This window comes from Otolemur garnettii, unplaced genomic scaffold, assembly GCF_000181295.1.
Source record: "Otolemur garnettii isolate 467f Iridium unplaced genomic scaffold, OtoGar3 scaffold00031, whole genome shotgun sequence".
NCBI lineage: Eukaryota > Metazoa > Chordata > Mammalia > Primates > Galagidae > Otolemur > Otolemur garnettii.
In genome coordinates this window covers 5,792,150-5,814,553 of record NW_003852426.1, presented here as the reverse complement: position 1 = coordinate 5,814,553, position 22,404 = coordinate 5,792,150, and the positions used below count along the sequence as shown (strand labels likewise).

Sequence of the window (22,404 nt, the reverse complement as noted above, 5' to 3'; positions counted from 1 at the left end):
GGCTATTTTTTGGTTGCAGCCGTCATTGTTGTTTGGTGGGCCCGGGCTGGATTCGAACCCGCCACCTTAGGTGTATGTGGCTGGCGCCTTAGCCACCTGAGCCACAGGCGCCAAGCTCCAGTAGATTCTTAATATCTTTTCTTTGCCCAATTTTCTGTCTTTTCATTTGCTTCAAGTGTGTTCATAATTGTTTACTGAAATGTTTTTATCATGGCTGCTTTAAAATTTTTGTCAGGAGAGATGTAATTCTAACACGTTTGTCATCTTGGTGTTGACATCTTTGATTACCTTTTAAATACCGGTTGAAATTTTTCTCGTTCTTGGTATGATGAGTGATTTTCTATTGAAAGTCACATTTTTGGACATTTTTGTTGCATGTGTTGAGATGCAATCTTATTTATACCTTCTATTTTAGCTGACTTTGATACTATTATAGCAAGAAAAGAGAAACATCATCTCATTATTGCCAGAGGGAGGTCAAAGTCCAGCTTCCTCACCTGGCCTCCAATGACACCTGAGTGGAAGGCCAGCTCCCCTATGATTTCTACTGAGTCAGGGTGAGAGTAGCTTCATTACAACTGGGTGATGGTGAACACATGGCTCTCCATTAAGCCTCCTCTGTCATCCCAGTGCAAAGTGTTGGGGTACCTCATTATAGCCCCTGGTGACAGTAGAAGTCTAGATTCCCCACTTGGACTCTGGGGGCCGGAATGGGGCCATAGTATTTTCTGTAGTGTTGGGCTAGAGTAGAGCAGTTGTTGTCTAAAAGTTTCTGTCTTGATAGGCTGTCCCTTTCCTTGTCCTTAATAGGAAAAACACATCTACTTGATCTTCTGGATGTAGACGTTCCAGTTTATTTTTAATAGCTATTATCAACTTGTCCTTGTTGAATATTACATGTATTAATAACATGTACATGGGCCAGGTGTGGTGGCTCATGCCTGTAATCCTAGCACTCTGGGAGGCTGAAGCAGGAGGATGGTTGAACTTAGGAGTTTGAGACCAGCCTGAGCAAGAGCAAAACCCCCATCTCTACTAAAAAGAAAAATTTAGCTGGGCATTGTGGTTGGTGCCTGTCCTCTGAGCTTTTTGGAGGCTGAGGCAGTAAGATTGCTTGAGCCCAGTTTTTTTTTTTTTTTTTTTTTTTGAGACAGAGCCTCAAGCTGTCGCCCTGGGTAGAGTGCGTGGTGTTACAACTCATAGCAACCTCTGACTCCTGGGTTACAGGTGCCTACCAGCTAGTATATATATATATGTGTGTGTGTGTGTGTATATATATTTTGTTTGTTTGTTTGTTTGTTTGTTTTGGAGACAGAGCCTCAAGCTGTCTCCCTGGGTAGAGTGCTGAGGCATCACAGCTCACAGCAACCTCCAACTCCTGGGCTCAAGTGAGTCTCCTGCCTCCACCTCCCAAGTAGCTGGGACCACAGGCGCCCGCCACAACCCCTGGCTAATTTTTGGTTGCAGCCGTCATTGTTGTTTGGCGGGCCTGGGCTGGGTTCGAACCCGCCACCTTAAGTGTATGTGGCTGGCGCCTTAGCCACTTGAGCCACAGGCGCCGAGCCAGTTTTTTATATTTTTAGTAGAGAAAGGGTCTTGCTCTTGCTCAGGCTAGTCTCGAACTCCTGAGTTCAAGCAATCTTGCCTGCCTCCCAGAGTACTAGGATTACAGGTGTGAGCCACTGGCACTGGCCTTTGGTTTTGTTTCCTTAATGATACATTTTGCTATGCAGAGATTATAGGTTTGTCTATTAATCCTTTTAAAAAAAAATGTCTTCAGGCTGGTGCACTGGGTGTGTTGGTTCATGCCTGTAATCCTAGCACTCTGGGAGGCTGACATGGTGGATGGCCTGAGCTCACAGGTTCAAGACCAGCCTGAGCCAGAGCGAGATTGCGTCTGTAAAAATAGCTGAGTGTTGTGGTAGGTGCTGGTAGTCCCAGCTACTTGGGAGGCTGAGGTGAGAAAATTGCTTGAGCCCAAGATTTTGAGGTTGCTGTGACCTATGACGCCATGGCACTCTACCGAGGGCAACAAAGGGAGACAAAACAAAACAGGCCAGGCACAGTGACTCACACTTACAATCCTAACACTTTGGAAGGCTGAGGCAGGAGGATTCCTTGAAGCTAGGTGTCTGAGACCAGCCTGAGCAAAAGTGAGACCCCCCATCTCTGCATAAAATAGAAAAAACATAGCTTGGTGAGATGGCACATGCTTTGCAGTCCCAGCTACTTGGGAGGCTGAGTTAAGAGGATGGCTTGAGCCCAGGAGTGGTGCTATTATCAACTTGTCCTTGTTGAATATTACATGTATTGAGGTTGCTGTGGGCTATGATGATGCCATTGCACTCTAGACCAGGTGGTAGAGTTAATTCTATTTCAAAAAAGAAAGGATTCAGTTTTATAGCATGTTTTGAAAGGCCTTTCTCATATCACGCTTATGAGAAAAAATGTCTCCCATTTTCTTATACTTTCGAGTAGCTTTGAGGTTTCTTTTTGTTTTTACATTGAAATATATGAGCCATATAGACTTTATTTTGGCCTAAGTAGGAATAGGAACATCTTCTTCCACCCCCTCACCCCTTGATTACCCACTTGTCCCAGGTCCATTTAGTGTGTAATAAATATTTTACGGTGATTTTATGGTGATAGGGAAATTCTTATTTGGTGAATGTTGTTTTAATAAATGTTCCTAATAGCTGTGTCTTAAAAAAAGCAGCTTCATAGGCCTAGAGGCTGCACTGACCAGGGTAGTTCAAACCTCTACTTTCCTTGGCTGTTGATGGGACCTGGTGCTGTGTGAGCTACAGTCTGAACTGCATGTCATACTAAAATGTCTACCTGTCTCTGTCTGTGGGACTTCGGTGGGACCTGGATATTGTCAAGGTTTAGGAAGCCGGGGTGGCCATGCCTTACTAGAGGGTGTTTGGAGCTGCTGTGGAAGGTGCTCTAGTTTGCAAAGTTCTTTATTCTTGGTAGCCTGGTCGCTGCTAAGGGTGATCTATCTCAACTTATAGTAAATGCCCCATCTATCTGGGGCACATGAACATGTCTAAAGGGGGGGCCTGAAATGTGGGGGAGTGTGACAGGGAGCTCCTGGAGGGAGAGAGGAGCAAATGGAAGAGGGCTGGGAGGTCTCACACTCCAGTCTGAGATGCAAGGGCAGAGGGCAGTGCTGGCTCACGGCACTGCTCCCCACCTCCAAGTCTTGAGACCACCAGTGCGTAGACCCACTGTCTAGATTTGGGGGAAATGGAGAATGGTAATGGGTAGACAGGTGGACAGGTGTAGTGCTGTTGCATGCATCCCATCTACTCCCAGTCTTTCCATTTTCTTCCTTCTAACTCTGGTTTCCATGTGGCCTGGTGTAGTGGTGCCTGTGGCTGAGAATAGCAAGCCTAGGTGCCCACTATGAACTGTGTCTCCCCATCTGTCAGGCTGCCTGGGCACCAGCAGCACTGCAGTCTTGTTGAGCAGAGTAAGAGGTTCCTGTGTAAAGTGGCACCACAAACAATTATGATAGTGGTGATATATTCTGGTACCCTGTAGAGCAGACCTTTTTCTTCTGGCTAATAGGGTTCTTCTGCCTAGGAAAGCATGCCAAGCCAGGGAACAAAGGGTGTGAGGATGACGAACACCTTCATGGAGTGCCTCTCCATGACTGGGCTGCAGTCTGCTTTCCTGGTTGGAATGTAGTATGGCCTAAGAAGCCTAGTTGGGAGTAACAAACTGGGTTTTGGTCTTTTTTCTGCCATTAGCTAGCTGGCTGGCTGGCTGGCTAACTAACAGAAAATAATTTTCCTTGTCTAGGCCTTGTTTTCTTCACCAATAAAATGGGGTGTTGGAATAGATCAGTGATTTTCTTTTTAAAGCCCTTTTAGAAAGTGGAAGATATTACAGAAATTCATGAATAGAAGTGTTCAGGGCTAGGAAGCAGCCCTAGGAACAGGGGCTCTGGCAGCTGAATCCACTGGATCAGATGGGCTCCAGTGTCCCTCTAGCTGGCCTTGGGCCCTTCTCTATGAATAGAGATGATAACATCTGCCCAGAAAGGTGTGGGGCTGATGAGACATTACTTGTGAAGATTCTAAAAGAGTTTGGAACCCTGGTGCTCCACTGATGAAAGGGCTACTATTATCATCTGTGCCTTTCTAAATTCTCCCCTTTATAGTCCAGCTCAGTACCACCCTTCCTCCTTTCCCTGCCACCAGCCCTCTGGGGATACTTCACCCTCTGCCTACCATAGCTAGTTGTTTAAAAACTTAACCTCCATTATCAAACTAAGTTCCTGAAAGGAGACAATTTTCTCTCACAGCTTTAGCCCCCAATGCTGCCTGGTACACAGATGTCCAATAAATGTCTGTGGACTGACACAGCCAGACCAGGATGCACTGGAGAGTACATGTGCCAGTAACTAGAATGTGTGTGGCTCTTGCTTTGTTACATATTCCCAAGACATCCTCAGGGAGAGGAAGGTGAATAGCAGGGGCCTTGCACCTAAGCAAGGTTAACCATAACTACTGAGGAGTCTGAGACAGGAAGCAGAATTCCCAAATTGTCATCTTAGCCAAACAGAGCAGGACATTCATTACCGTCCAGAACTAGCCTGTGCCTAAACAATCAAGACACGTTCCAATTTAAAGACTCCAAAAAATCAGGCTGGTTTTATGTTGCTTCTCATTTATTAATTCAGTCTATGTTGTACAGTTATGAAAATAACAAAACCAAAGCTGGAAGCCCAGGAGTATTTACACTCTCTCTTGTGTAGTGAGGTCAGTCTATGTCGTCAAACAGGTTGGTTATGTTTGGTACCTTTAGGTGTTTATAATTCAGACAAAATCAGACAGAGTAACAATTATATGTACAGTAAAACAAAAGGGGAAGTCATTCAAGTATCAAAATACAGAGACAAAGATTAAATAACATTTTTATTATAACTCAGTCTCATTGCCATATCATTAGCAAAACACTTTTGTGAACTGCATTCTACTGGCCTGGGCATCTCAAAACCAGACCAAGTTCTGGTTTTCCAATGGCTTGATGATGACTGCAATTCTGCCTGCTGTCTGCTCAGATCCAAGGCTTCTGAAGGAACTCCCCCTAGTATGTAATGCTAGCGGTCCTGGAGAGATGGGAGCATTGCAAATGTAGAGCCTGTCAGGGGACAGTACAGAGTGCTGGCAAGCAAAAGAGGGAGACAAGCAAGGAGCCTGTGGCCAGGGACAGGTACCAAACCCATTTTAAGTTCTCCACCTCAATGGGCTCCTTTGCAATTCAGAAATGCAGCAATAGGGTTTGCCACACTGCATGGCCTGCACTTAGAGAAGTGCAAAAATAGGGCTTTTCCACTTGAAGCCTGTTCTTAAAGTTACAATAACCTTTTTAGGGAAGGGGAAGTAGGAAGAGTAGAAAATAAAGATCTAGTCACTTTCCTTTCTTAAATAGTGAGAGATAAACCAATTTCAAAACAAAATCCAGAGCCAGAGCAGACTCAAGGCTTCCCAATATGAAAACACCTTGAATAAATAAAGATATAGCAGCTTCAAGGGGAAGAAACACCTAAGTATGATCTAAAAACAAAGACAGCTTAAGCAACTCATCGTAGTGTCTGTAGAACTTTCTTTTTGGACCTACCACCCACCAACAGAGGCTGACTTCAATGTGGCTGGGCTTTCTTAGGAGGAAGAAGGTACCGGTGCAGGTGTGCAGCAGAAGCAGCACAACCTGCTCAAGACCTCTAGGTCTCCTGACCAGCTTTTGGCAGAAAGCAGGGGCTGAACACTGTAGCATTTGATTCCTGGGTACCCTCACAGGACCAGAATGAACCAGAAAATCAAAGAAAACCTCAAGGAGTCCAGGTCTGTGTTTAGTACCAAGAAGTGAAGGACAACTGCCTTTGCTGCAGTGGGGGGCTGCATCCCAGATCCCACTGTGCTGGGTGCTCAGGAGACAGGAAACCCACAAGGCCTACCTCAGGTTAGCTGGAAGACACGCTATTGATTTCTAGCCAAGCACAGAAGCTGTGAATGTGCCCAAGGACACTCTCTGCATATACACACCAACAAAAAATTAAAATTCACCACCTTTGTTGGGAAGAGCAGTGTTGCTGAAGCCTGGAGTATTCATCACAGGACCAGAATGAATCATGCCAGTAATGCATGAGGTCTGCCGAGATACCCGTGGAAGGAAGTGTTCCTCTCTGCTCCCTATCCTAGGAGGTACTAGACACGCAGCTGACCTAGCTTTGCCTCTCAACACTGGAGCAGGAATTAGTTCCATCCTTTCTACTGTAGTCCAGGAGGAAGAACATAACCCACCAAGTCACTTTTAAGAGCAAAGCAAGCCAGCAAGAAGGTTCAAGCAGCAGTGGTGCACTGGGTACTAGACCCCCTCAAGGTGATACTAGAGGAGAGTCAGTGGACTGTCACCTTTTCCACACCTACTCAGGGATGGACTCAGCAACCGAAAATATAACACTCAAACCAATAATTCAGAGAATCAAAACGAGCCCGAATCACACAGACCTGATTACATAAATCTTAATAAATTGGCAAGTAGTAATCTTAGCCTACCTACCCATTTTAATGCCCAAAACAAAGCTGCTTTTTCTCTGTGACACAACTCAGGGAGTATATCACCAGAGAGCTTGTGGGTCAGCTGGCCCAGGGCAGTGCTCTGACCACCAATGGGTGGGAGACTGAGGAGAGGCCTAGAGCTGACAGTGCCCAGATGGCGCGGCACCAAAAACTGCTTGCTAATCTCCATTTGGCCACTGGACCTTCACATTTGGAACCTTAGGAATGGACTGGAAGCCTTTGCTTTTGCCCAGGTACCTCTAAGGCTGTGTTTTTACTGAAGAACCTGCGTTCAGCTCTCCACAGGGACAAGAAGTTAAGCAGTTTGTAAAAAACAGCAACTAACCTGGTTGAATTTAAAAAGCAGACTCTTACCAATCTACTTAACTTAGACCCTGAGCCTGCTCCTTTCAACTCATCCATAGGCCACTGTCTCGTCTTTAGCCCTATTGGGCTATACCAAGATCCCATCTTGAGGACAGAGGGCTCCACAGACTGGCCTTTTAACCAATCTCAGTTCTCCTGTCCTCTGATCCTGTGGCCACTTTTCTAAAGACTGGCAGTTTGACCTAGAGGTTTGAGCCAAGTGTTAAAAGTTCATTTTATAAAAAGATTTTTTTTTTCTATTTAAAAAAAAATGTGTTCTGAACAAGTCACTTTTCGACCCTCTGGAGTTCCAGTCTCCTTTGCTAGAGGCCTGGAGTGCTTCTCTGTAGCCCAGGCCAAGCGGCTGAAAGGAGGCAGAGGATGGGCCTGGGTCTTCACAGCTGCAGGTGAGACGGCGGTGGTGGTGGTGGTGGGAGGAGCCCATGCCTCCCACGTCTATGTTTCCGCAGCACAGTGTGGCTCCTCGGTGGCTCAGCTTGGCAGAAGCAAACAATGGGGGGGGGGGGGAAAGGGTTAACCAAAGGGGCCTGCATAAAGTGGAGGAAATTGACAGGAAACACAGAGCAGGACAGAAGGTGCCTCATAGCCTCCCTCGAGTGTCTACAACCTGCTCTTAGTGCTCATAGCCCACTGCCTCTGTCTGAGTGAGTCTGCTCAGGAAGGCACAAGGACAGGTAGGCAGGACCTACCCTGGTTTATCAATTTGGGTTTCAACTCCAAAATAATTGCCTTAACCTCTGGCTTTTCTATTGGACTATGCTACATTAGCGCTGCTTCCTCCTGGAACTGTTTCCTTCCTGTCTCCTGCTGTCTAAACCAATTTGCCCACAAAAGAGAATGTGGGGCTTCTCCAAAACCTCAACTCCACACCATCCCAGCTGCTAAGCTGCAGAGTGGGGATGTGCTGCGTGGCCTTTCCCCTCAGAATAGTCAAGAGGCTGAGGGAGGCAGATCAGGGAGAGGACTGGCTGATGGCTGACTATCTTTGATCCCCAAGCCATGGAGGAGTGTCAGAAAGCTCCTGGAGAAGTCGAAGTTGCTTGGTCCAGGTCCCTCTGCTCAGGCAGCTCTGTTCTGAGAGGAAAAGGCTTCCTCCTCGCTGGGTTCTATGGTAAGGCCTTCCTCCTCGGAGAGCCAGACTCCAGAGGTAGGCCCAGGGCTTCCAGGCTTTGTGACTCAACGGCGAAGACATGAGGGGCCGGCCACATATATGTCACCCCATTCCTTGGAATGGATGGCTCATTGGGACTGAAAAACCTGCTGAGTGGAGCCAGCATGTGGGCGTTCAGATGCCTAGAGCCCCATGCTCTGGTGTCAACATGTGCCCAAGGGCCTGGCACATACCTTGGGCCCTCACAGAAAGCAGTCTGTCCCCGGTCAAGCCACATCATGAGCTCAGGGTCTCACAAGAACCTGACCATGAGAGTGAGGCCTGCACCTTAGAGCAGCAGAGGAGGGCAGAGTGGGGCTGCGGGGGGGTGGGGTCACAGTGGTTTGTTGTCAGGAAAAGTAAAAACAGCTCTCGGCAGCAGCAGCCAGCTATGGCTCAGTACAGCAGACAGGAGAAGGGAGCCAAGAGAGCCCAGCCCAACTCAGAGAGAGTTACCAGTGGTGCTGTATGGATTCTGCTCCAAGACTTCCCTACCCCCTCAGGATTCACACTGCCTGCCGCAGAGGCTTCCTGGGTGCAACTGAGCCCTCTTATCCTTCTTGGTGCCCACCTCAAAGGCAACTCACCCCCCTAAGCTGTCCTCAGCCCAAGGGGGAGAATTCACAGTGTTCGGTGGTATTAGGTACGAGAGCTGTGAGTGCAGTGTCTAGAGCTGCTGCCTAGGAGGAGAGCAGGTCCCAGTGAAGGTGGGGCCTTGGCATCAGCAGCTGGAAGGAGAGAATTGAGGACAGCAGAAAGACTGGGTGGCAAAGGCACAGTGAGACTAGTGGAGACAGGGTGTGGGTTGTTTTAGAAGATAGTGGTCTCATACTTGGTGCTGAGGCTCCGCTTAGAGTCTGGTTTTGGGTCCACAACCCAGGAGACACTGGCATGAGACTGGGCGTCTTGGTCCATATCGGAGGGTTCCAGCTGGCGAATGAGGAAATAGTAAGAGTCAGGGGCACCTCTGCACCAGGGCCAAGAAGTAAGACCCAGCATACCCCTCCCACCCCCGGGCTGGGCTGGAGCCCATATGCTGTAAGCGGTAGCGCCTTACTCTACTCAGCCAAAGAGTAGGGGCCACTGGGGACTTAGGAGTGTCACCCTCCCCAGAGAATCTTGGGGAGGCCACCCAGGGAGTTCTTGGGACTACTCAGTTAAAAGAACCCTGCCCTATCTGAACCTTCTGTTCTAAGCCCCAAACCTATTCATGGAAGGCAAGATGGGAATACAGGGCTTCGACATTACAAGCTTCAGGTCCCTCTGGTGGGGCCAGAGAGCTCACCCTGAGGCAAGACCACAACAGTCACCTCAGTCCTCTGGAGAGAGGACATAGGACAAAAAAAACAAAAACAAAACAAAACAGAGGGCTAAAGCACACATAGGGCAGGGTAAAGGATATTTCAGGAAAGGAGAAAAGAATGTCACACAGGCAGAGGGAGAGGCCACCAGAGTTTGAGAACGCTCACGGTCACTTCAGGAGACTGACACACAAGAGAGCAAGAGGTGTAAAGACCTTGAGTCCAGGACTAACAGACGGCAGCGGTAGGTAGGAAGGACGGTGGGTGGTGCAGGTGTGACAGTAACAACAGCGACTATCAGGGGGCGGCGGCACCTGGGGTGCGAAGCAGAGCAGACATAGACAGGGATGATGCCGTTACTGGGAGCTGGCCTACAGCCTGCTCTCTGCAGCCCTCCTGGGGTGGGCCCTCAAGGGAAGGGAACAGGAGCTCCAGAGGAAAGTGACTGCCCACCCAGGTCACAGGAGCTGCCACTCATCCAGGGTGAAGATCTGGGTGGTGTAGGGGAGCTAATTAAGAGGGTTTTCCCCCTGAAGGTTGGCTGCCTGGAAGTGGGAGAAGACCCTCCTTGTCTTGGAGGCCTCCACCCCATGGCATCAAATCCCAGGGCTAGGGAGATGGGGAATCTTGGTGACCCGGGCCCACGTACTGCGGATTTCCTCATGCCGACCCGAGGCTTAGGCACCGGTTTGGAAGATTTTGTTTCAATCATCTCAACTGCAGACGCCCCCATCGGCCTGGACTTCTGGGCCTGCAGGGCCAACTGATAGGCCACCTCAAACGCCTGCCCCAATGTCAGGATGATCTCGTATGTCAAATTCTGGGAGGAACAGATCAGCACTTAAGCATCTGAGATTTAGGAGCAGCTTCATTCTTCTTCTCTTGTCCTTACACCCCCACCCTGAGCCCCGGCACAGACAACATCTGGACAGGTAACAAACACAAATCTGTTCCAACATGACTGATACAGTAAGGAACAATTTGAGCATAACACACTGGGTCTCCTTATGCATGATTTCATCTGACAGAAACACTAGGTAAATGCAAACACTGCCACCAGCTGAGGTAAGTCCCATGACAATACACGCCAGCCTATACATGGGACCACAGTTTTCTGCAGGCTGCCCCACCTCCCAGCAGTGTCCCAGCCTTAACCCCCCATGTCACCTGGCCATACAGTCTGTGGCCTTTCATCTGTCCCATCAGTCCACTTAATGTTGCTCTTCCTGCTCTGACCTTTCTCCCTTTCTAGGTCCTCATTCTCCTCCTACATGGGATGGTGGCTGGGGTGGAGTAGTGATAGGGCAGGTGCACACTTCTGGAAGCCAACTGCAGGGCTTTCTCAGGAAGTGGGCCATACTTACTGTAGGGCTCAGGTATTTCCCAACCACTTAATATGAATAAAATGGCACTAGGGCTTTTATTAAGTTCCTCTTTTTTATTTTTAACATATGACTGACAGTTTGTGAGTGTTGTATCCCTAACCCCATTTCTCCATAAACCAATGGTCTTCACCTAGCATGATGATCATTAGGAGCATGTAGGCTGTGTCATAGCAGATCTAACTGTGTGGAGCCAGCACATGCCATGGACTCTGGGTGCTCTGAGGATTACCCATTTAATCTTCAAAACAGCCCTGGGAAGGGTGGTCACACTATATTCCCTGTTGTATAGATGAGGAAATAGGTAGAAGTGACGTTTTGAGATCACACAGTTAACAAGTGACAGAGCCAGGCACATCTGATGCCAGAGCCTGGGCTCTTAAGACCACTGGCCCAGAGCAAGTAAAGAACTGAGCTGTATAAGGTCCTGGGATTATAAGGAATGCCCAGAGCTATGGTCTAAGAGCTGCAGAAATTCTGGAAATAGTTATTTTCTCTGAGGGCAGCAGGGATGTGGACACCCCAGCTTCTTTGTGGGGTGAGATGGCATGGGGCCACCACTGGGCTTTGTCTCAGGGCAGAAGGAATCTCTGCCATGTGAGCTATCCTTGTGGCCAGCTGAGTGAGCATGAACTTTTCCTCAGCCCAGAGGCACCCAGGGTCTAGCTTAAGCAGAAACCTGAGGTAAGAAAACCTACTGCCACAGAGGGTACTGCTGCCCTTTGGAGGCACATAGAAGGCATTTCAGGGAAACTTCCCCACTGAAGGTTTGGGGAACTGGTCCAGTGGCTTGACAAACAGAAAGCCCTGGGGACCAAGGCCTTGCTTAACCAAAGAAACTTTAACTCAAAAGTTGGAAATCTGGTGTGGTGGTGGGTGCCTGTAGTCCCAGCTACTTGGGAGGCTGAGGCTGGAGGATCACCTAAGCCCAGCAGTTTAACACTGTGAGACCTCATCTCTAACATAACAAGTAACTAAGAATAAAAACTAAAACTCCTGTCACTAGCACCTGGACCAACCACTTGCTCCCCTCTGTGCTTCAGTCTTATTACTGTGTAAGGGACTAACTACCCTGGCAGCTGCTGGGCTTCATTCACAAACTTAATGGTTGCCAAGCACCTGAAGGTGCTGAGACTGAATCTGTGCCCCACCTGCCCCTGCCCCCACCTACCACATCCACCGTGCTGAACACATGGCAATAGTGATGACTGGTCTGCAGGTCCTTGGTGATGTAGGCAAAGGTGCAGAGGTCCTCTGGGTCCTGGGCCGCACAGGAAATGTTCCGGATCTCATGCTCAGCAATGACATTCTGCTGGAGAAAACAGTGTTCTGGAATCCCAGCTCACTCACGCACGCCTCTAGCACCACCTGCCCTCCCATTTAGGGTCACTGCCTTTCTTTGTCTCAGCCTACAGCAGTGTTCTCAACTTTCCTAATGCTGCGGCCCTTTAATACAGTTCCTGTGGACTGCAACCCACAGGTTGAGAACTGCTGGCCTATAGCATTAGCCAGACCTCACACTTCCTCTTCTCATTTTTTTTTTTTTGGTGGGGTAAGTAACCTTGCCCAATTTAAGTTTGGGTCTCCACCCTTGACCAGGGCAACTGAGGCAGTGAAATGTTCACCTCCAGCTCCTCCCACCTTTCCTCTAGGGTGGGGCAGGGTAGGAAGAGCCTCAGGAAGGTAGGGTCCCAGGCAGTGTGCCTAGGGGAAATCCTTTCCTCACTGAAGGCCTGATTATAGACCAGGAGGCCATTGGAGCCCACAGTGAGGAAGGTAACAGCCACTGTAACGGGATGGAGATGCTGTGAGCAGATGACAGACAAGCACCTGGGAGAGGCGATAGAAATGGGAAGTAATAAAAGGGGGGCTGGGGACCCTCTAGGGAGATAGGAATAAAAAAGGGCATCCAGGCTGCTAGCCCTGGAGCCCTGTGGCTCTGACAAGGAGAGGGGTCCCTCTCTTGCCAGTAGTCTCTGTGAGAAACACACCTTGTTGGAGGCATCGATGAACTTTACGCCTTTATATGTGATGGAGAGGATGATGGTGGGGGTCTTCTTCATGTGCTCAGTCGACTTCTATAGGAAACAAGGGGTGGCCCTTGAATGTCCCTTTTCAGGGCTAAGCCTTCTGAGAGTGCACAGCCCTGGCCTCCCTCCTCTATTGCAGTAGTGTGCTGCTTTCTGTGCTAGCCACACCCCCAGCACGCTCTACCCACCCACGCAGCCAACATACCCGCATCTTGGCACAGGCATCCTGTGTGGACTCCGTCCCTCGCAGATCTTTGATCAGCATGGAGCCCAGATACTGTGGGAACAAGCAGTGATCATGCTTAGGAAGTCTTGCATCATTATGCAGGGGTGACCTGACCAATTTGGGACTACCTTCTCATCAGCTGGTTATCTCTCCCCAGTGACAACTCTCTTCATTTTCCCCTTTTACTAAACCTATCCAGAGGACTCCACCTCATTCTCTTAGCTGTTGAAAATGGCTAAAGAGCAGAGAATGGCATCGGAGCCCTAAACCTGGCATTGCAGAGGGTCTGAGAGTCTGCTGGGACTCAGGACTATAGGGGCCCAGTGGGAAGGCGAGGCATTAAGGAAGGCTGGCTGTGCTGGGAGGGCAGGAGTGACTCACATTGGCTTCATAACCACAGGACTCGAAGATGAGTTTCTCTGGTTGGTGTTGCCAACTCTGCACAGGGGCATAGGGGGCGGCTAGGCTGGGGGGCCGAAGGGTCAGCTTGGCCTCGTGGTGCTCTTCCTGCAGAACAAAGGCAGTTGGGCGTTGCTTGCTTGCCTTAAAAGGGAGTTCACAGGCTCACTGTCTGGGTCTAGCATCCAAGGGTGAAGAAGCCAGCAACTTCAATGAGTTCAATGGTGGAGAGAGCAGAGGGCAGACAAGCAATTCAAATGTACTGCAGTGGAGGGGAGAGGCTACTGACGCCACAGAAAAAGCAGAGAAGCAGGGCCCCACCCAAGAGGTGGCTTAGTCAGAGAGGGCTCTGTGGGGTCTGAGATAAAGCTCCAAGGAGAAGGGAAAGAATCATAAGGAGAGAGAAACAGGAGCCATAGCCCCGGAAGCCATCTAGTCAAGGTCCTGGAGTCCTCACAGTGGGAAAGTCAGTGACACATCCTGGCTAAGGTTTGCATGTTAATGGTTCCTTTTGATAGGGGCTGGGGATGCAATGCAGGCGAGAGATGCTGGGTCTTCACTTATCTCTCAACACAGAGCAACTAAAACTTTGGGACAATAGGTTTCTTAAATCTTTTAAAATTCATAGCTGTGCTGTGGAAAGGTAAAGGAAGTCCCCAGAGGCTAGAAATGAGAAGTGTGAGTTAGAGAAACATGAAGAAGTGAAGCTGAGGTTCACTCTGAGGGGGATGATGGATGCCTGCCAACCCTGTGTCTGACAGACCAAGATGGGGACAAGGCACAAAGCAGGGTCTGTGTAAGTCAGGAGGCAGGACAGGGATCCTGAGTAAATCCAGGATCCCTGAAAGTGATGCCCTGAGAAGGTGAACTAGGAATAGGAGGTGGGGTCAGCCTTGGGCCACAGAGCACTGGAGTCTCCAGCTGCACCCAGGAGCTCCAGATAAGAAAAAGGAAGAACAGAGTCTGGCCTGGACTGCAGTTTGGCTGTGTAGGCAGAAGAGAAGGTTGCAGGTCAGGGTGGCTGGAGAGAAGACAGCTCTGGGGAACAACCAGAGTAAGGAGGGTAGGAGAGAACTGAGGGCTGAGGGACCAGCAGGGACCTTCAGGAGTGGACGGGGGAGCTATAGTCAAAGAGGAAACTTCTAAGGGAGGGCAGTCCAGGCCACCCACAATGCTGGAGTTGACAGCTGAAGTGTATGTGTATGCGTGTCCAAGCTCCGGGAGGCTTGGGGCCTCACACACAGCAGCTGGGTGGGGGACCGGTAGAGTGGGCTGGTGTCTGTCTCCCAACATGGTGGCAGCCCAACAGTGCTCTAGCCCTGTCCTGCCTAGAGGAATGAGGTGGACCCGGCCGCAGCTCCTCCTGCCCCACCTGGATCCTGAAGCGCTCCACTCGAGAGGGTGCTGCAGGGTCATGAAAACTGTCATGGCGCCTCCTACCAGTGTCCCCAAGAGGCAGCAGCAGGTCTGCTGACCGTGCAGTGCAGGAATCATTCTGGCTCAGGGGGGATGATGTCTGGGAGAGCAAGTCTTGGCACTGTAGGGAGAGAAATCCTGGTAGAATTCACAACCCATCAGCCCTGTCCCTCAGCTATAGGTGTCAGCCGCTCCTAGGCAGTGGCATAGAAGCAGCAGGAAGTAAGGAGCTAACATCACAGAGGCATGAGGCCAGTGGCATGTTGGGCCAGAAGCCTATGGGAAAGTGGGCAGCCAGGGCCCAGCCCAGCTATAGTCAAAGAAGCCAAATCCTTCCTGGAGCCCAGGAATCCCTGAGACCTCATCCTGCAAAGAAGCAGCTCCCATGAGCACCCCATCTCTTAGTGCCCTCACCCGCGGCCTAGAGCCTTGCAGGAGAAAGAACAGTTATCAAGCAGGGGGATTGTTTTTACATTTTGCAAAGATTAAAATTATCTGCCACAATCTACTTCAGGCCTCTGCATGTGACCAAATCCAAAGGCTTTCTTGAGAAAAAGCTTAGTCCTGCCAGTTGGCACCCTGAGGCCACAATCCCACAGGGAATGCTAATCAGGCTCCTCAGTTTTCATACTTAAACATCAGCTGTGTGTTCCCAGAACAAGACTAGGCCTCAGCTCTCCCATCTGTAAAAGGATAAAAATAGTGCACACTTTCTGAAGCTGCTGGAGAACTAAATGGGACGCAAGCAGCAGCTCCATGTGTCACATGGGCTCAAGAGGAGCAGTTGTTCTTGTTGCTTCCCTCACAGGTATGGGGGAGCGCTCTCCTTGAACTGTGGGCTCTCACTCACTTTTGCAGTCAGGGACTACATAGCTTGAGTAACAGATCATCTGTGAGGTCCCCTTCACCCCCTAATCTGTGAGGTTTTTAAAATACAGATTCTCTTAGCTACTGACGTTAGGAATTCTAATTCTAAAGATTCTGTGAGTCCCTACCATGTTTTGCAAGCATTGCTTCAGGTTGATGCCAGACTGCCCAGAAGAGGGGATACCTCAAACTACTGGGCCCCCTGCCTACTGGCTCTGCCCCAGGTGCAGAGCTGAGCCTAACACTCAGACACAGCCCTAGATAAGCTGGTATCTGTGTATTTGTTTTCCTACTTTCCCTAATATGTTATTTGCTACTTAAATTGGATCTCAAGCTTCTTTGAATGTAAATGGGTAGCAAATAATGTATAAATAACCATTTGAAAAACTCACCTGTGGGGCAGTACCTATGGCTCAGTGGGTAGGGCGCTGGCCCCATATACCAAGGGTGGTGGGTTTAAACCCGGCCCCGGCCAAATTGCAACAAAAAAATAGCCAGGCATTGTGGTGGGTGCCTGTAGTCCCAGATACTCAGGAGGCTGAGGCAAGAGAATCGCCTAAGTCCAGGAATTGGAGGTTTCTGTGAGCTGTGTGATGCCACAGCACTCTACTGAGGACAACAAAGTGAGACTCTGTTTAAAAAAAAATAATAATCACCCGTGCTCCTCTTTTGACCTGGGCCTAAGGATAGATGTGGCCCCAAAAACAAGAGGGGAGGGATTGTTTTCTCCTAGACTACAGACGTCATACTATCTCTGAAGAATCCTAAAGAATTCTATTTAATTCCTAAAAATACAAAGAACATATATTCCTTTTTGTCCTTCCTCAACTCACTCTTAGCTGGGAAAACCTCGGGGGCTTCTGAGGCGGTTCCTCATATGGCCTGTCTGCCAGGGAGGCGATGATGCGCTTGCGATGGCCCAGCAGATGGACCTTGAGGACCTGGGCAGGGAAGAAGGAAGGAGGGCAGAGAAGTCAGATTGCCAACTGGGCCCACACCTCCCTCCAGTCCCTGATGGGCCAGGCCAGGTCACTTGTCAACTCACATTGACAAGCTCCAGCTCCCAGAGGTTTTTCACAGTGTCGATGGAGCTGTAGCCACTCGAAAGGAAGGAATGGACGTAGTCCTGCAGCCCCAGTGAGTCCAGCCAGGAGGGCACTGAAGGGGGACTGTTCCCGTCATAGCCTAGTGGCTTTACCTGTGGGGCAAGGAGGGAGGTGGGACTGACATCTCAGAACCCACAGGATGAGATGCTTAGCACCTTACAGTCCCTCCCTTTGTACACTCCTTTCTTTCTTTCTTTCTTTTTTTTGAGACAGTGTTTCATTATGTCGCCCTTGGTAGAGTGCCATGGCGTCACAGCTCACAGCAACCTCAAACTCTTGGGCTTAAGCAATTCTCTTGCCTCAGCCTCCCAAGTAGCTGAGAGTACACCCCTTTCTATCACTGCTCTGGTCTCAGCTTCCCCGTCTGGGAAGTGGGAGCTTTTAGAGCAGTCCAGGTTGGGGACAATGGCCCTAGCAGGTAAGGCTAGGTGGGGAGTACAGTCTTATGGAATGCCTCCACCCTGTGCTCTGATGAGGTCACAGGCCTAGAGGGACAAGAAAATAGTGTGTGCCTATGAGCCCAGGTAACTTCCTAAGCTCTGGGCAAGTAAAGGGACAGGGGACACTTGTCACACTACCAGCTCCTGACTCCCCAGGGGAAAACCTGGAGGGGCCTCATGCCAGGAGGCAGTACAGGTGGGCCTGGGCTTGAGGGAGTCAGGAGAGATCTGCCTGCCTGTGAGAACTAGGTTGTGAGCCAGACAGACCCCTGGAACTCTCCTTGTAAGCCTTGACAAAGTGTCCACTGGCCCAAGTGAGGCCAGAGGCCTTAGGAGTTAGCAAGGAAGAAAATAGGGCTGTGTGCCAGCCCTGCTGGGGCTGCTAGGATGAGGAGCAGACACTCTGCCATGACCAGCATGTGCCTGAGCCAAGCCCCTTCTCTGTTCTCAGTCCAGGTGATGCTGGGTAAGGGCCCTGGCCCTGGCCCTGGCTCTGGCACAGGCCAAGGCTACAGTGCTGTTTTAGTCACCTTAGGCAGGGACCGTGCAGCCTGCAGCAGCTTCCGGCGGTGCTGTGGGTCACTGATGCCAATCTCCCGCAGGTCCTGCTCTTCCATCACATTAGACCCCTGAGAACAAAAAGGAGGACATCAAGTTGGCCTTCCAGGGCCCTACACCAAATTCTTCCTCTTCACCACAAGCCTCAAGAGGGTGTGGAAACAAATCAGCCCAAGCTACCCACTCCCACCCCAGTGGCTCCCAGGGAAGCTGGGCTGGGCAGGGGCTCCAGAATGGGTACAGGTGCTGATCCAGCCAGAACAGACAGGGCTAGGGGCACTGCAAACCCAGGGCCGGAACACAAGCCTCAGCCCACCAGAGTATACATGCCTCTTTCTAGAGAACTGGTTCCATGACCACCCAAAATGAAGAACTTGTTAGTGATTAACCCTAAAGCTCCTCAAAGATAAGATTCTCTAATTCCAAGGCTGTAACAACCACCTTAGCTGGTGACAGAGGCAGGTCCCCAATGAGCCAACTTCACCCTCATCTCAAGGAAAGAAGCCTCAAAGGGGAGATTCTGTTGGAAAATAGCTTCCCTGGCCTGGAGAGGAGGTGAGTTAGAGCTGAGCCCAACTTGGGCAGTCCTCACTGACCTCCACTGCCCCAACAAAGCAGCGCTGGGCATGACAGGGATGCTGCTGGTATTCACCAAGTGCTTACTACATGCTAGGGTCCAAGAGATTTACACAGATTATCTCACTTCACACCCACAACCCTGTGAGTCACGGTGTCTTTTAATCCTTCTTTTACAGACAAGGAAACTGAGGCATGCTAAGGTCAGAAATTTCCTGAGGTTACATATCTAGGTTAGAGCTGAGATATGAACACAGGCAGCCTACTTTTTACTCATCTCCTAGTACCTAGGTGGATGTCTCATAACTTACATATGAGATAGGTACTTGCATTTTTTCATCTTTTTTAAAAAAAGGGACTTAAGCTGCTAACGAGATGGGTATTTTCAGATTAAATGTAGAAATATACAATATGGCCTACTATGACACAAAATTCAGATTTTGCCTCATCCTTCAGCCACAGAGCTCCTCCAAGAGGTGACTGCTGCCACTTCCTGGAGACCGCCCAGAGCCCAGCTGAGCACACAAGGCCTGTACATTTCATTTCCATATAAATGTAATTCCCTACACACTGTCTGACACCTTGTTCTTATCACTTAACATATACAGAGATTGTTCCACACCAGTATCTGTAGGCCTGCCTCTTTTTTTATGAGCTGCATACTCATCTAGATTAGGGTATACTATAATTTATTTAACCAGTCCCCTATTGAAGGACACTGGGTTCCAACTTCTGCTATTGCAAATGGTGCTGCAGGAAAATCCCAGCCCAGATGTGCATCATTTCCAGGCTGCTCCCTAACAGGCTGTGCACATTTAACACTCTGACAGATGTTTCTGCTTCTCTCAGTGATGTCAGGAATAGATCCCCACACTGCTGCCAATAGTGCAGAGTAGTCTATGACTGTGGTTTCAACCTGCACATTTTTTCTTTTCTTTTTTTGAGAAAGGGTCTCACTATTGCCTGGTCTAGAGTGAGGTGGCATCATCATAGTTCACTGTACCTTCAAACTCCTGGTCAAGTGATTCTCCTGCCTCAGCTTCCTGAGCTGCTGGGACTACAGGTGTACAACACCACACCTGGCTAATTTTTTCTTTTTTTTTTTTGGTAGAAATGGGGTCTTGCTATGTTGCCTAGGCTGGTCTCAAGCTTCTGGCCTTGAGGAATCCTTCTGTCTCAGCCTCCCAATGTGCTCAGTTTACAAAGTGCAAGCCAGTTGTAATCCTGGATTTAACCTGCACACTTCTTATCAGAGTGAGATCATCTCATCCAGAGGTGAAGCTGAGCACCTCATTATGTTTTATTATCAAGCACTTGCTTACACAGCACTACCCTGTCCTATGTGCTGTGCACATGTCATGCCATTTAATAATGGGGACCACTGCTTTCCACACCGTACAGTTTTGGAAGCTGAGGCCTAGAGAGCGTCAGACACTTGGCAAGGTCACACACTCAAGTACTTGAAGATCTAGATTCAGCCCTAAGATTGTTCGCTCGTCTGTCCCACTGCACACACGGGAAGGCACTGAGAGCTTTCCCAGGAATCACTTGTTTATACTCTTCAAATGTTTTTCTATGGAGCTGTTGGTCTTTTTTGTGTGGATGTATAGGAATTATTTCCATGGTTAAAGATCTTCCCTCTCTAAGATTATTTTTAAAATTCTTCTACATATTTTTCCTATAATTTTACAGTTTCATTTTTTATAATTAAATCTTTAATTCATCTATAATTGATTTTGATATAAGGTTTAAGAGTGAGGATCTAGCCTTATTTTTTTTTTAGGCAGCCAAAATGTTCATTTCTTGAACGAGCTGGCCTTTCCCCCACCAATCTGGAATTACCTCACAGAAATGTAGTAATTGTTGGCCTCAGAAGCCTCCCAGAGCCTGTGCATGGTGACATAAACTGTCCCAAGAAGTCACTGAAGGCCTTAAGCTCCTCAGAGCCCAAAGCCAGACTGGAGGGTCCCTTGCTGGGCAAGAGGGATGCCTGGGTATCACTCCAGGTCTGAGGCCAGCTCCCTAGTCACTCCCAAATCCAGAGGTCACCACACAGTTTCTGTAGTTAATTCTGGGATAAATCTAGTGTCTGCTCATGGCAAAGGGAAGGAGAGGTGGCCACCTTCCCAGACTTTCTACCTGATGATGATACCTAATTGAGAGGACCTGATCTGAACCAACCTCAAACCTCTAAGACGGAGTGAGCATTCAAGAAAGCATAACCACAGTCATATCAGAACTCCTACTGTAACCCTAATATTCACTCATAAACCTTCCCTAGCTCTGAGGTGACACTAATGCTGAGCTGGAAACTGACAACCAGGAAAACCAGATCCAGCTGGAGACAAACTCTTCATTAAACAGACCCCAGGCAACAGGACAGGGATTGTACGCAGCTTTGAGGAACAAGAGGTAAGTGGTAACAAAACAAAAGGCTGTGGCAGAAAATAAAAGCAAACAGTTGCCAGAGTGTTTCCCAGGTACAGTGTAGGGTCCTCCCAACTCCTAAACTGGCCAGAACTCCATTTTGTGGGATTAGTTTGTGTGGCAACTACTTAGTACTACAGATCTTCAAAGAGCAAGAAAAAGTTCAAAGTTACCATACTCTCTTTACTCAGAAACCTCTTCACAGGAAGGTTTACAGGTAAAAAAGGGACTTTCTATTTTACCTTCTACCATATTAACATTTACTGAGAGCTCATTATATGCAAGGCCCTGTTCTGAGTTCTCAGTGACCTAATTATGAGAAAGATAATAAAGTAAAGTAGTTCATTGAACAAGTATTTCAGATAATTGAGATTTTCTTAGCATTAAAAAATACTAAAATTCATACTTCTAAATGAAATCTATAACATATACTTAGTCTTTAGGTCTGGCCTGGTTTGGGTCTAGTCCCTGAGAAGAGGGGACAAGGGGTGGGAGAGCTTCCGGTAGCAGAGGTGGACAGAGAGCAGTGAGTACTGTTTACTCAGGTTCTGGGCTCAAGCCTTTCCCTGTCCTAACTTGTTCAGTCCTCACAACCATGCAACAGATGTTTCTACTGCTCCCCACTCTGCAAATGAGAAGAAAGTTCACATAGAAGTGGCAGAGCCACGATGGCACCCTGGAGGCTGGCTCCTGAGCCTGTGTTCTTGGCCACAGCCTGCCTGCTTTTTTTTCTTTTTTGAGACAGAGTCTCACTTTGTCACCCTAGCAGAGTGCTGTGGTGTTTCAGCTCACAGCAACCTCAAACTCTTGGGCTAAGTGATTCTCTTGCCTCAGCCTCCCAAGTAGCTGGGACTACAGGTGCCTGCCACAGCACTTGCCTTTTTTTGGTGTAGTTGTCATTGTTGTTTAGTAGGCCGGGGCCGGGTTCGAATCTGCCAGCCCCAGGAATATGTGGCCAGCGCCCTAACCACTGAGCTACAGGTGCCAAGTCGCCTGCCTGCTTTTGAGAATTCATGAGAAGAGGGTGGCAAGAAGTGGGTCTCAAGGTCACTGGGCTCTGGGCATAATAAGCATTCCTGGGCACCCTCTGCTGGGCTTGGTTGGGGAAGTGACACAGGGCCTGTCCTGGTCTTACAAGAAAGATGCAAGACAGCAGTGCTGGGTCCTAATCACCTCGCAATGCTGGCAGCTTTACATTCCTTACCAAAGGTGTAGGTAGAGTATACAGAAAGAAACTGAGGCTGAGAGAGCTAACTTGACCTATCTAAAGTTACTCAGCTAGTAAGTGGTAAATGGACTGTTAACCTCTCATCTGACAAACTCCAAAGTCATGTTCTAGGCTCTTCCTACTAGGTGTGCAGAAGACAAATGCAAAGTGTGGAAGGTGCAGGCAGCAGCCTGCCAGAGAATAAGTGTAGGGACTGCTGTGGGGCACAGCCTCTCCCGAGGGGGTGGGTGATGCTTCCCTAACTCTGCAGAATGATATCACTCAGTGTACTGAAAAAATAACCCTTCTATAGGAGTCCCCTCCCCTCTTCCTCTTCTCTACCTCTGGGGGGAGGGATAG

The 22,404-nt window shown here is 49.0% G+C and overlaps 1 protein-coding gene across 6 annotated transcripts in view; it reads right to left on the bottom strand.

The window, feature by feature from the left end:
* Positions 1 to 4,653: 4,653 nt before the first annotated feature.
* Positions 4,654 to 22,404, bottom strand: part of ANKS1A (ankyrin repeat and sterile alpha motif domain containing 1A) — a 216,754-nt gene continuing 199,003 nt past the window's right edge. For 2 of the 6 annotated variants that reach the window (XM_023512755.1, XM_023512759.1), the window contains 10 exons: positions 17,807 to 17,905; positions 16,776 to 16,928; positions 16,564 to 16,671; positions 14,820 to 14,984; positions 13,430 to 13,555; positions 13,028 to 13,099; positions 12,784 to 12,870; positions 11,964 to 12,104; positions 10,060 to 10,230; positions 8,768 to 9,039 (listed from right to left, as the gene is read on the bottom strand). In XM_023512755.1, coding sequence (XP_023368523.1) covers positions 8,920 to 9,039; positions 10,060 to 10,230; positions 11,964 to 12,104; positions 12,784 to 12,870; positions 13,028 to 13,099; positions 13,430 to 13,555; positions 14,820 to 14,984; positions 16,564 to 16,671; positions 16,776 to 16,928; positions 17,807 to 17,905 — 1,242 coding nt within the window. In that variant the 3' untranslated portion in view covers positions 8,768 to 8,919. Of the gene's footprint in view, positions 7,435 to 8,767; positions 9,040 to 10,059; positions 10,231 to 11,963; positions 12,105 to 12,783; positions 12,871 to 13,027; positions 13,100 to 13,429; positions 13,556 to 14,819; positions 14,985 to 16,563; positions 16,672 to 16,775; positions 16,929 to 17,806; positions 17,906 to 22,404 lie in introns of those variants that run through there. The other 4 variants (XM_023512756.1, XM_012804856.2, XM_023512757.1 and 1 more) reach the window with 3 other exon arrangements.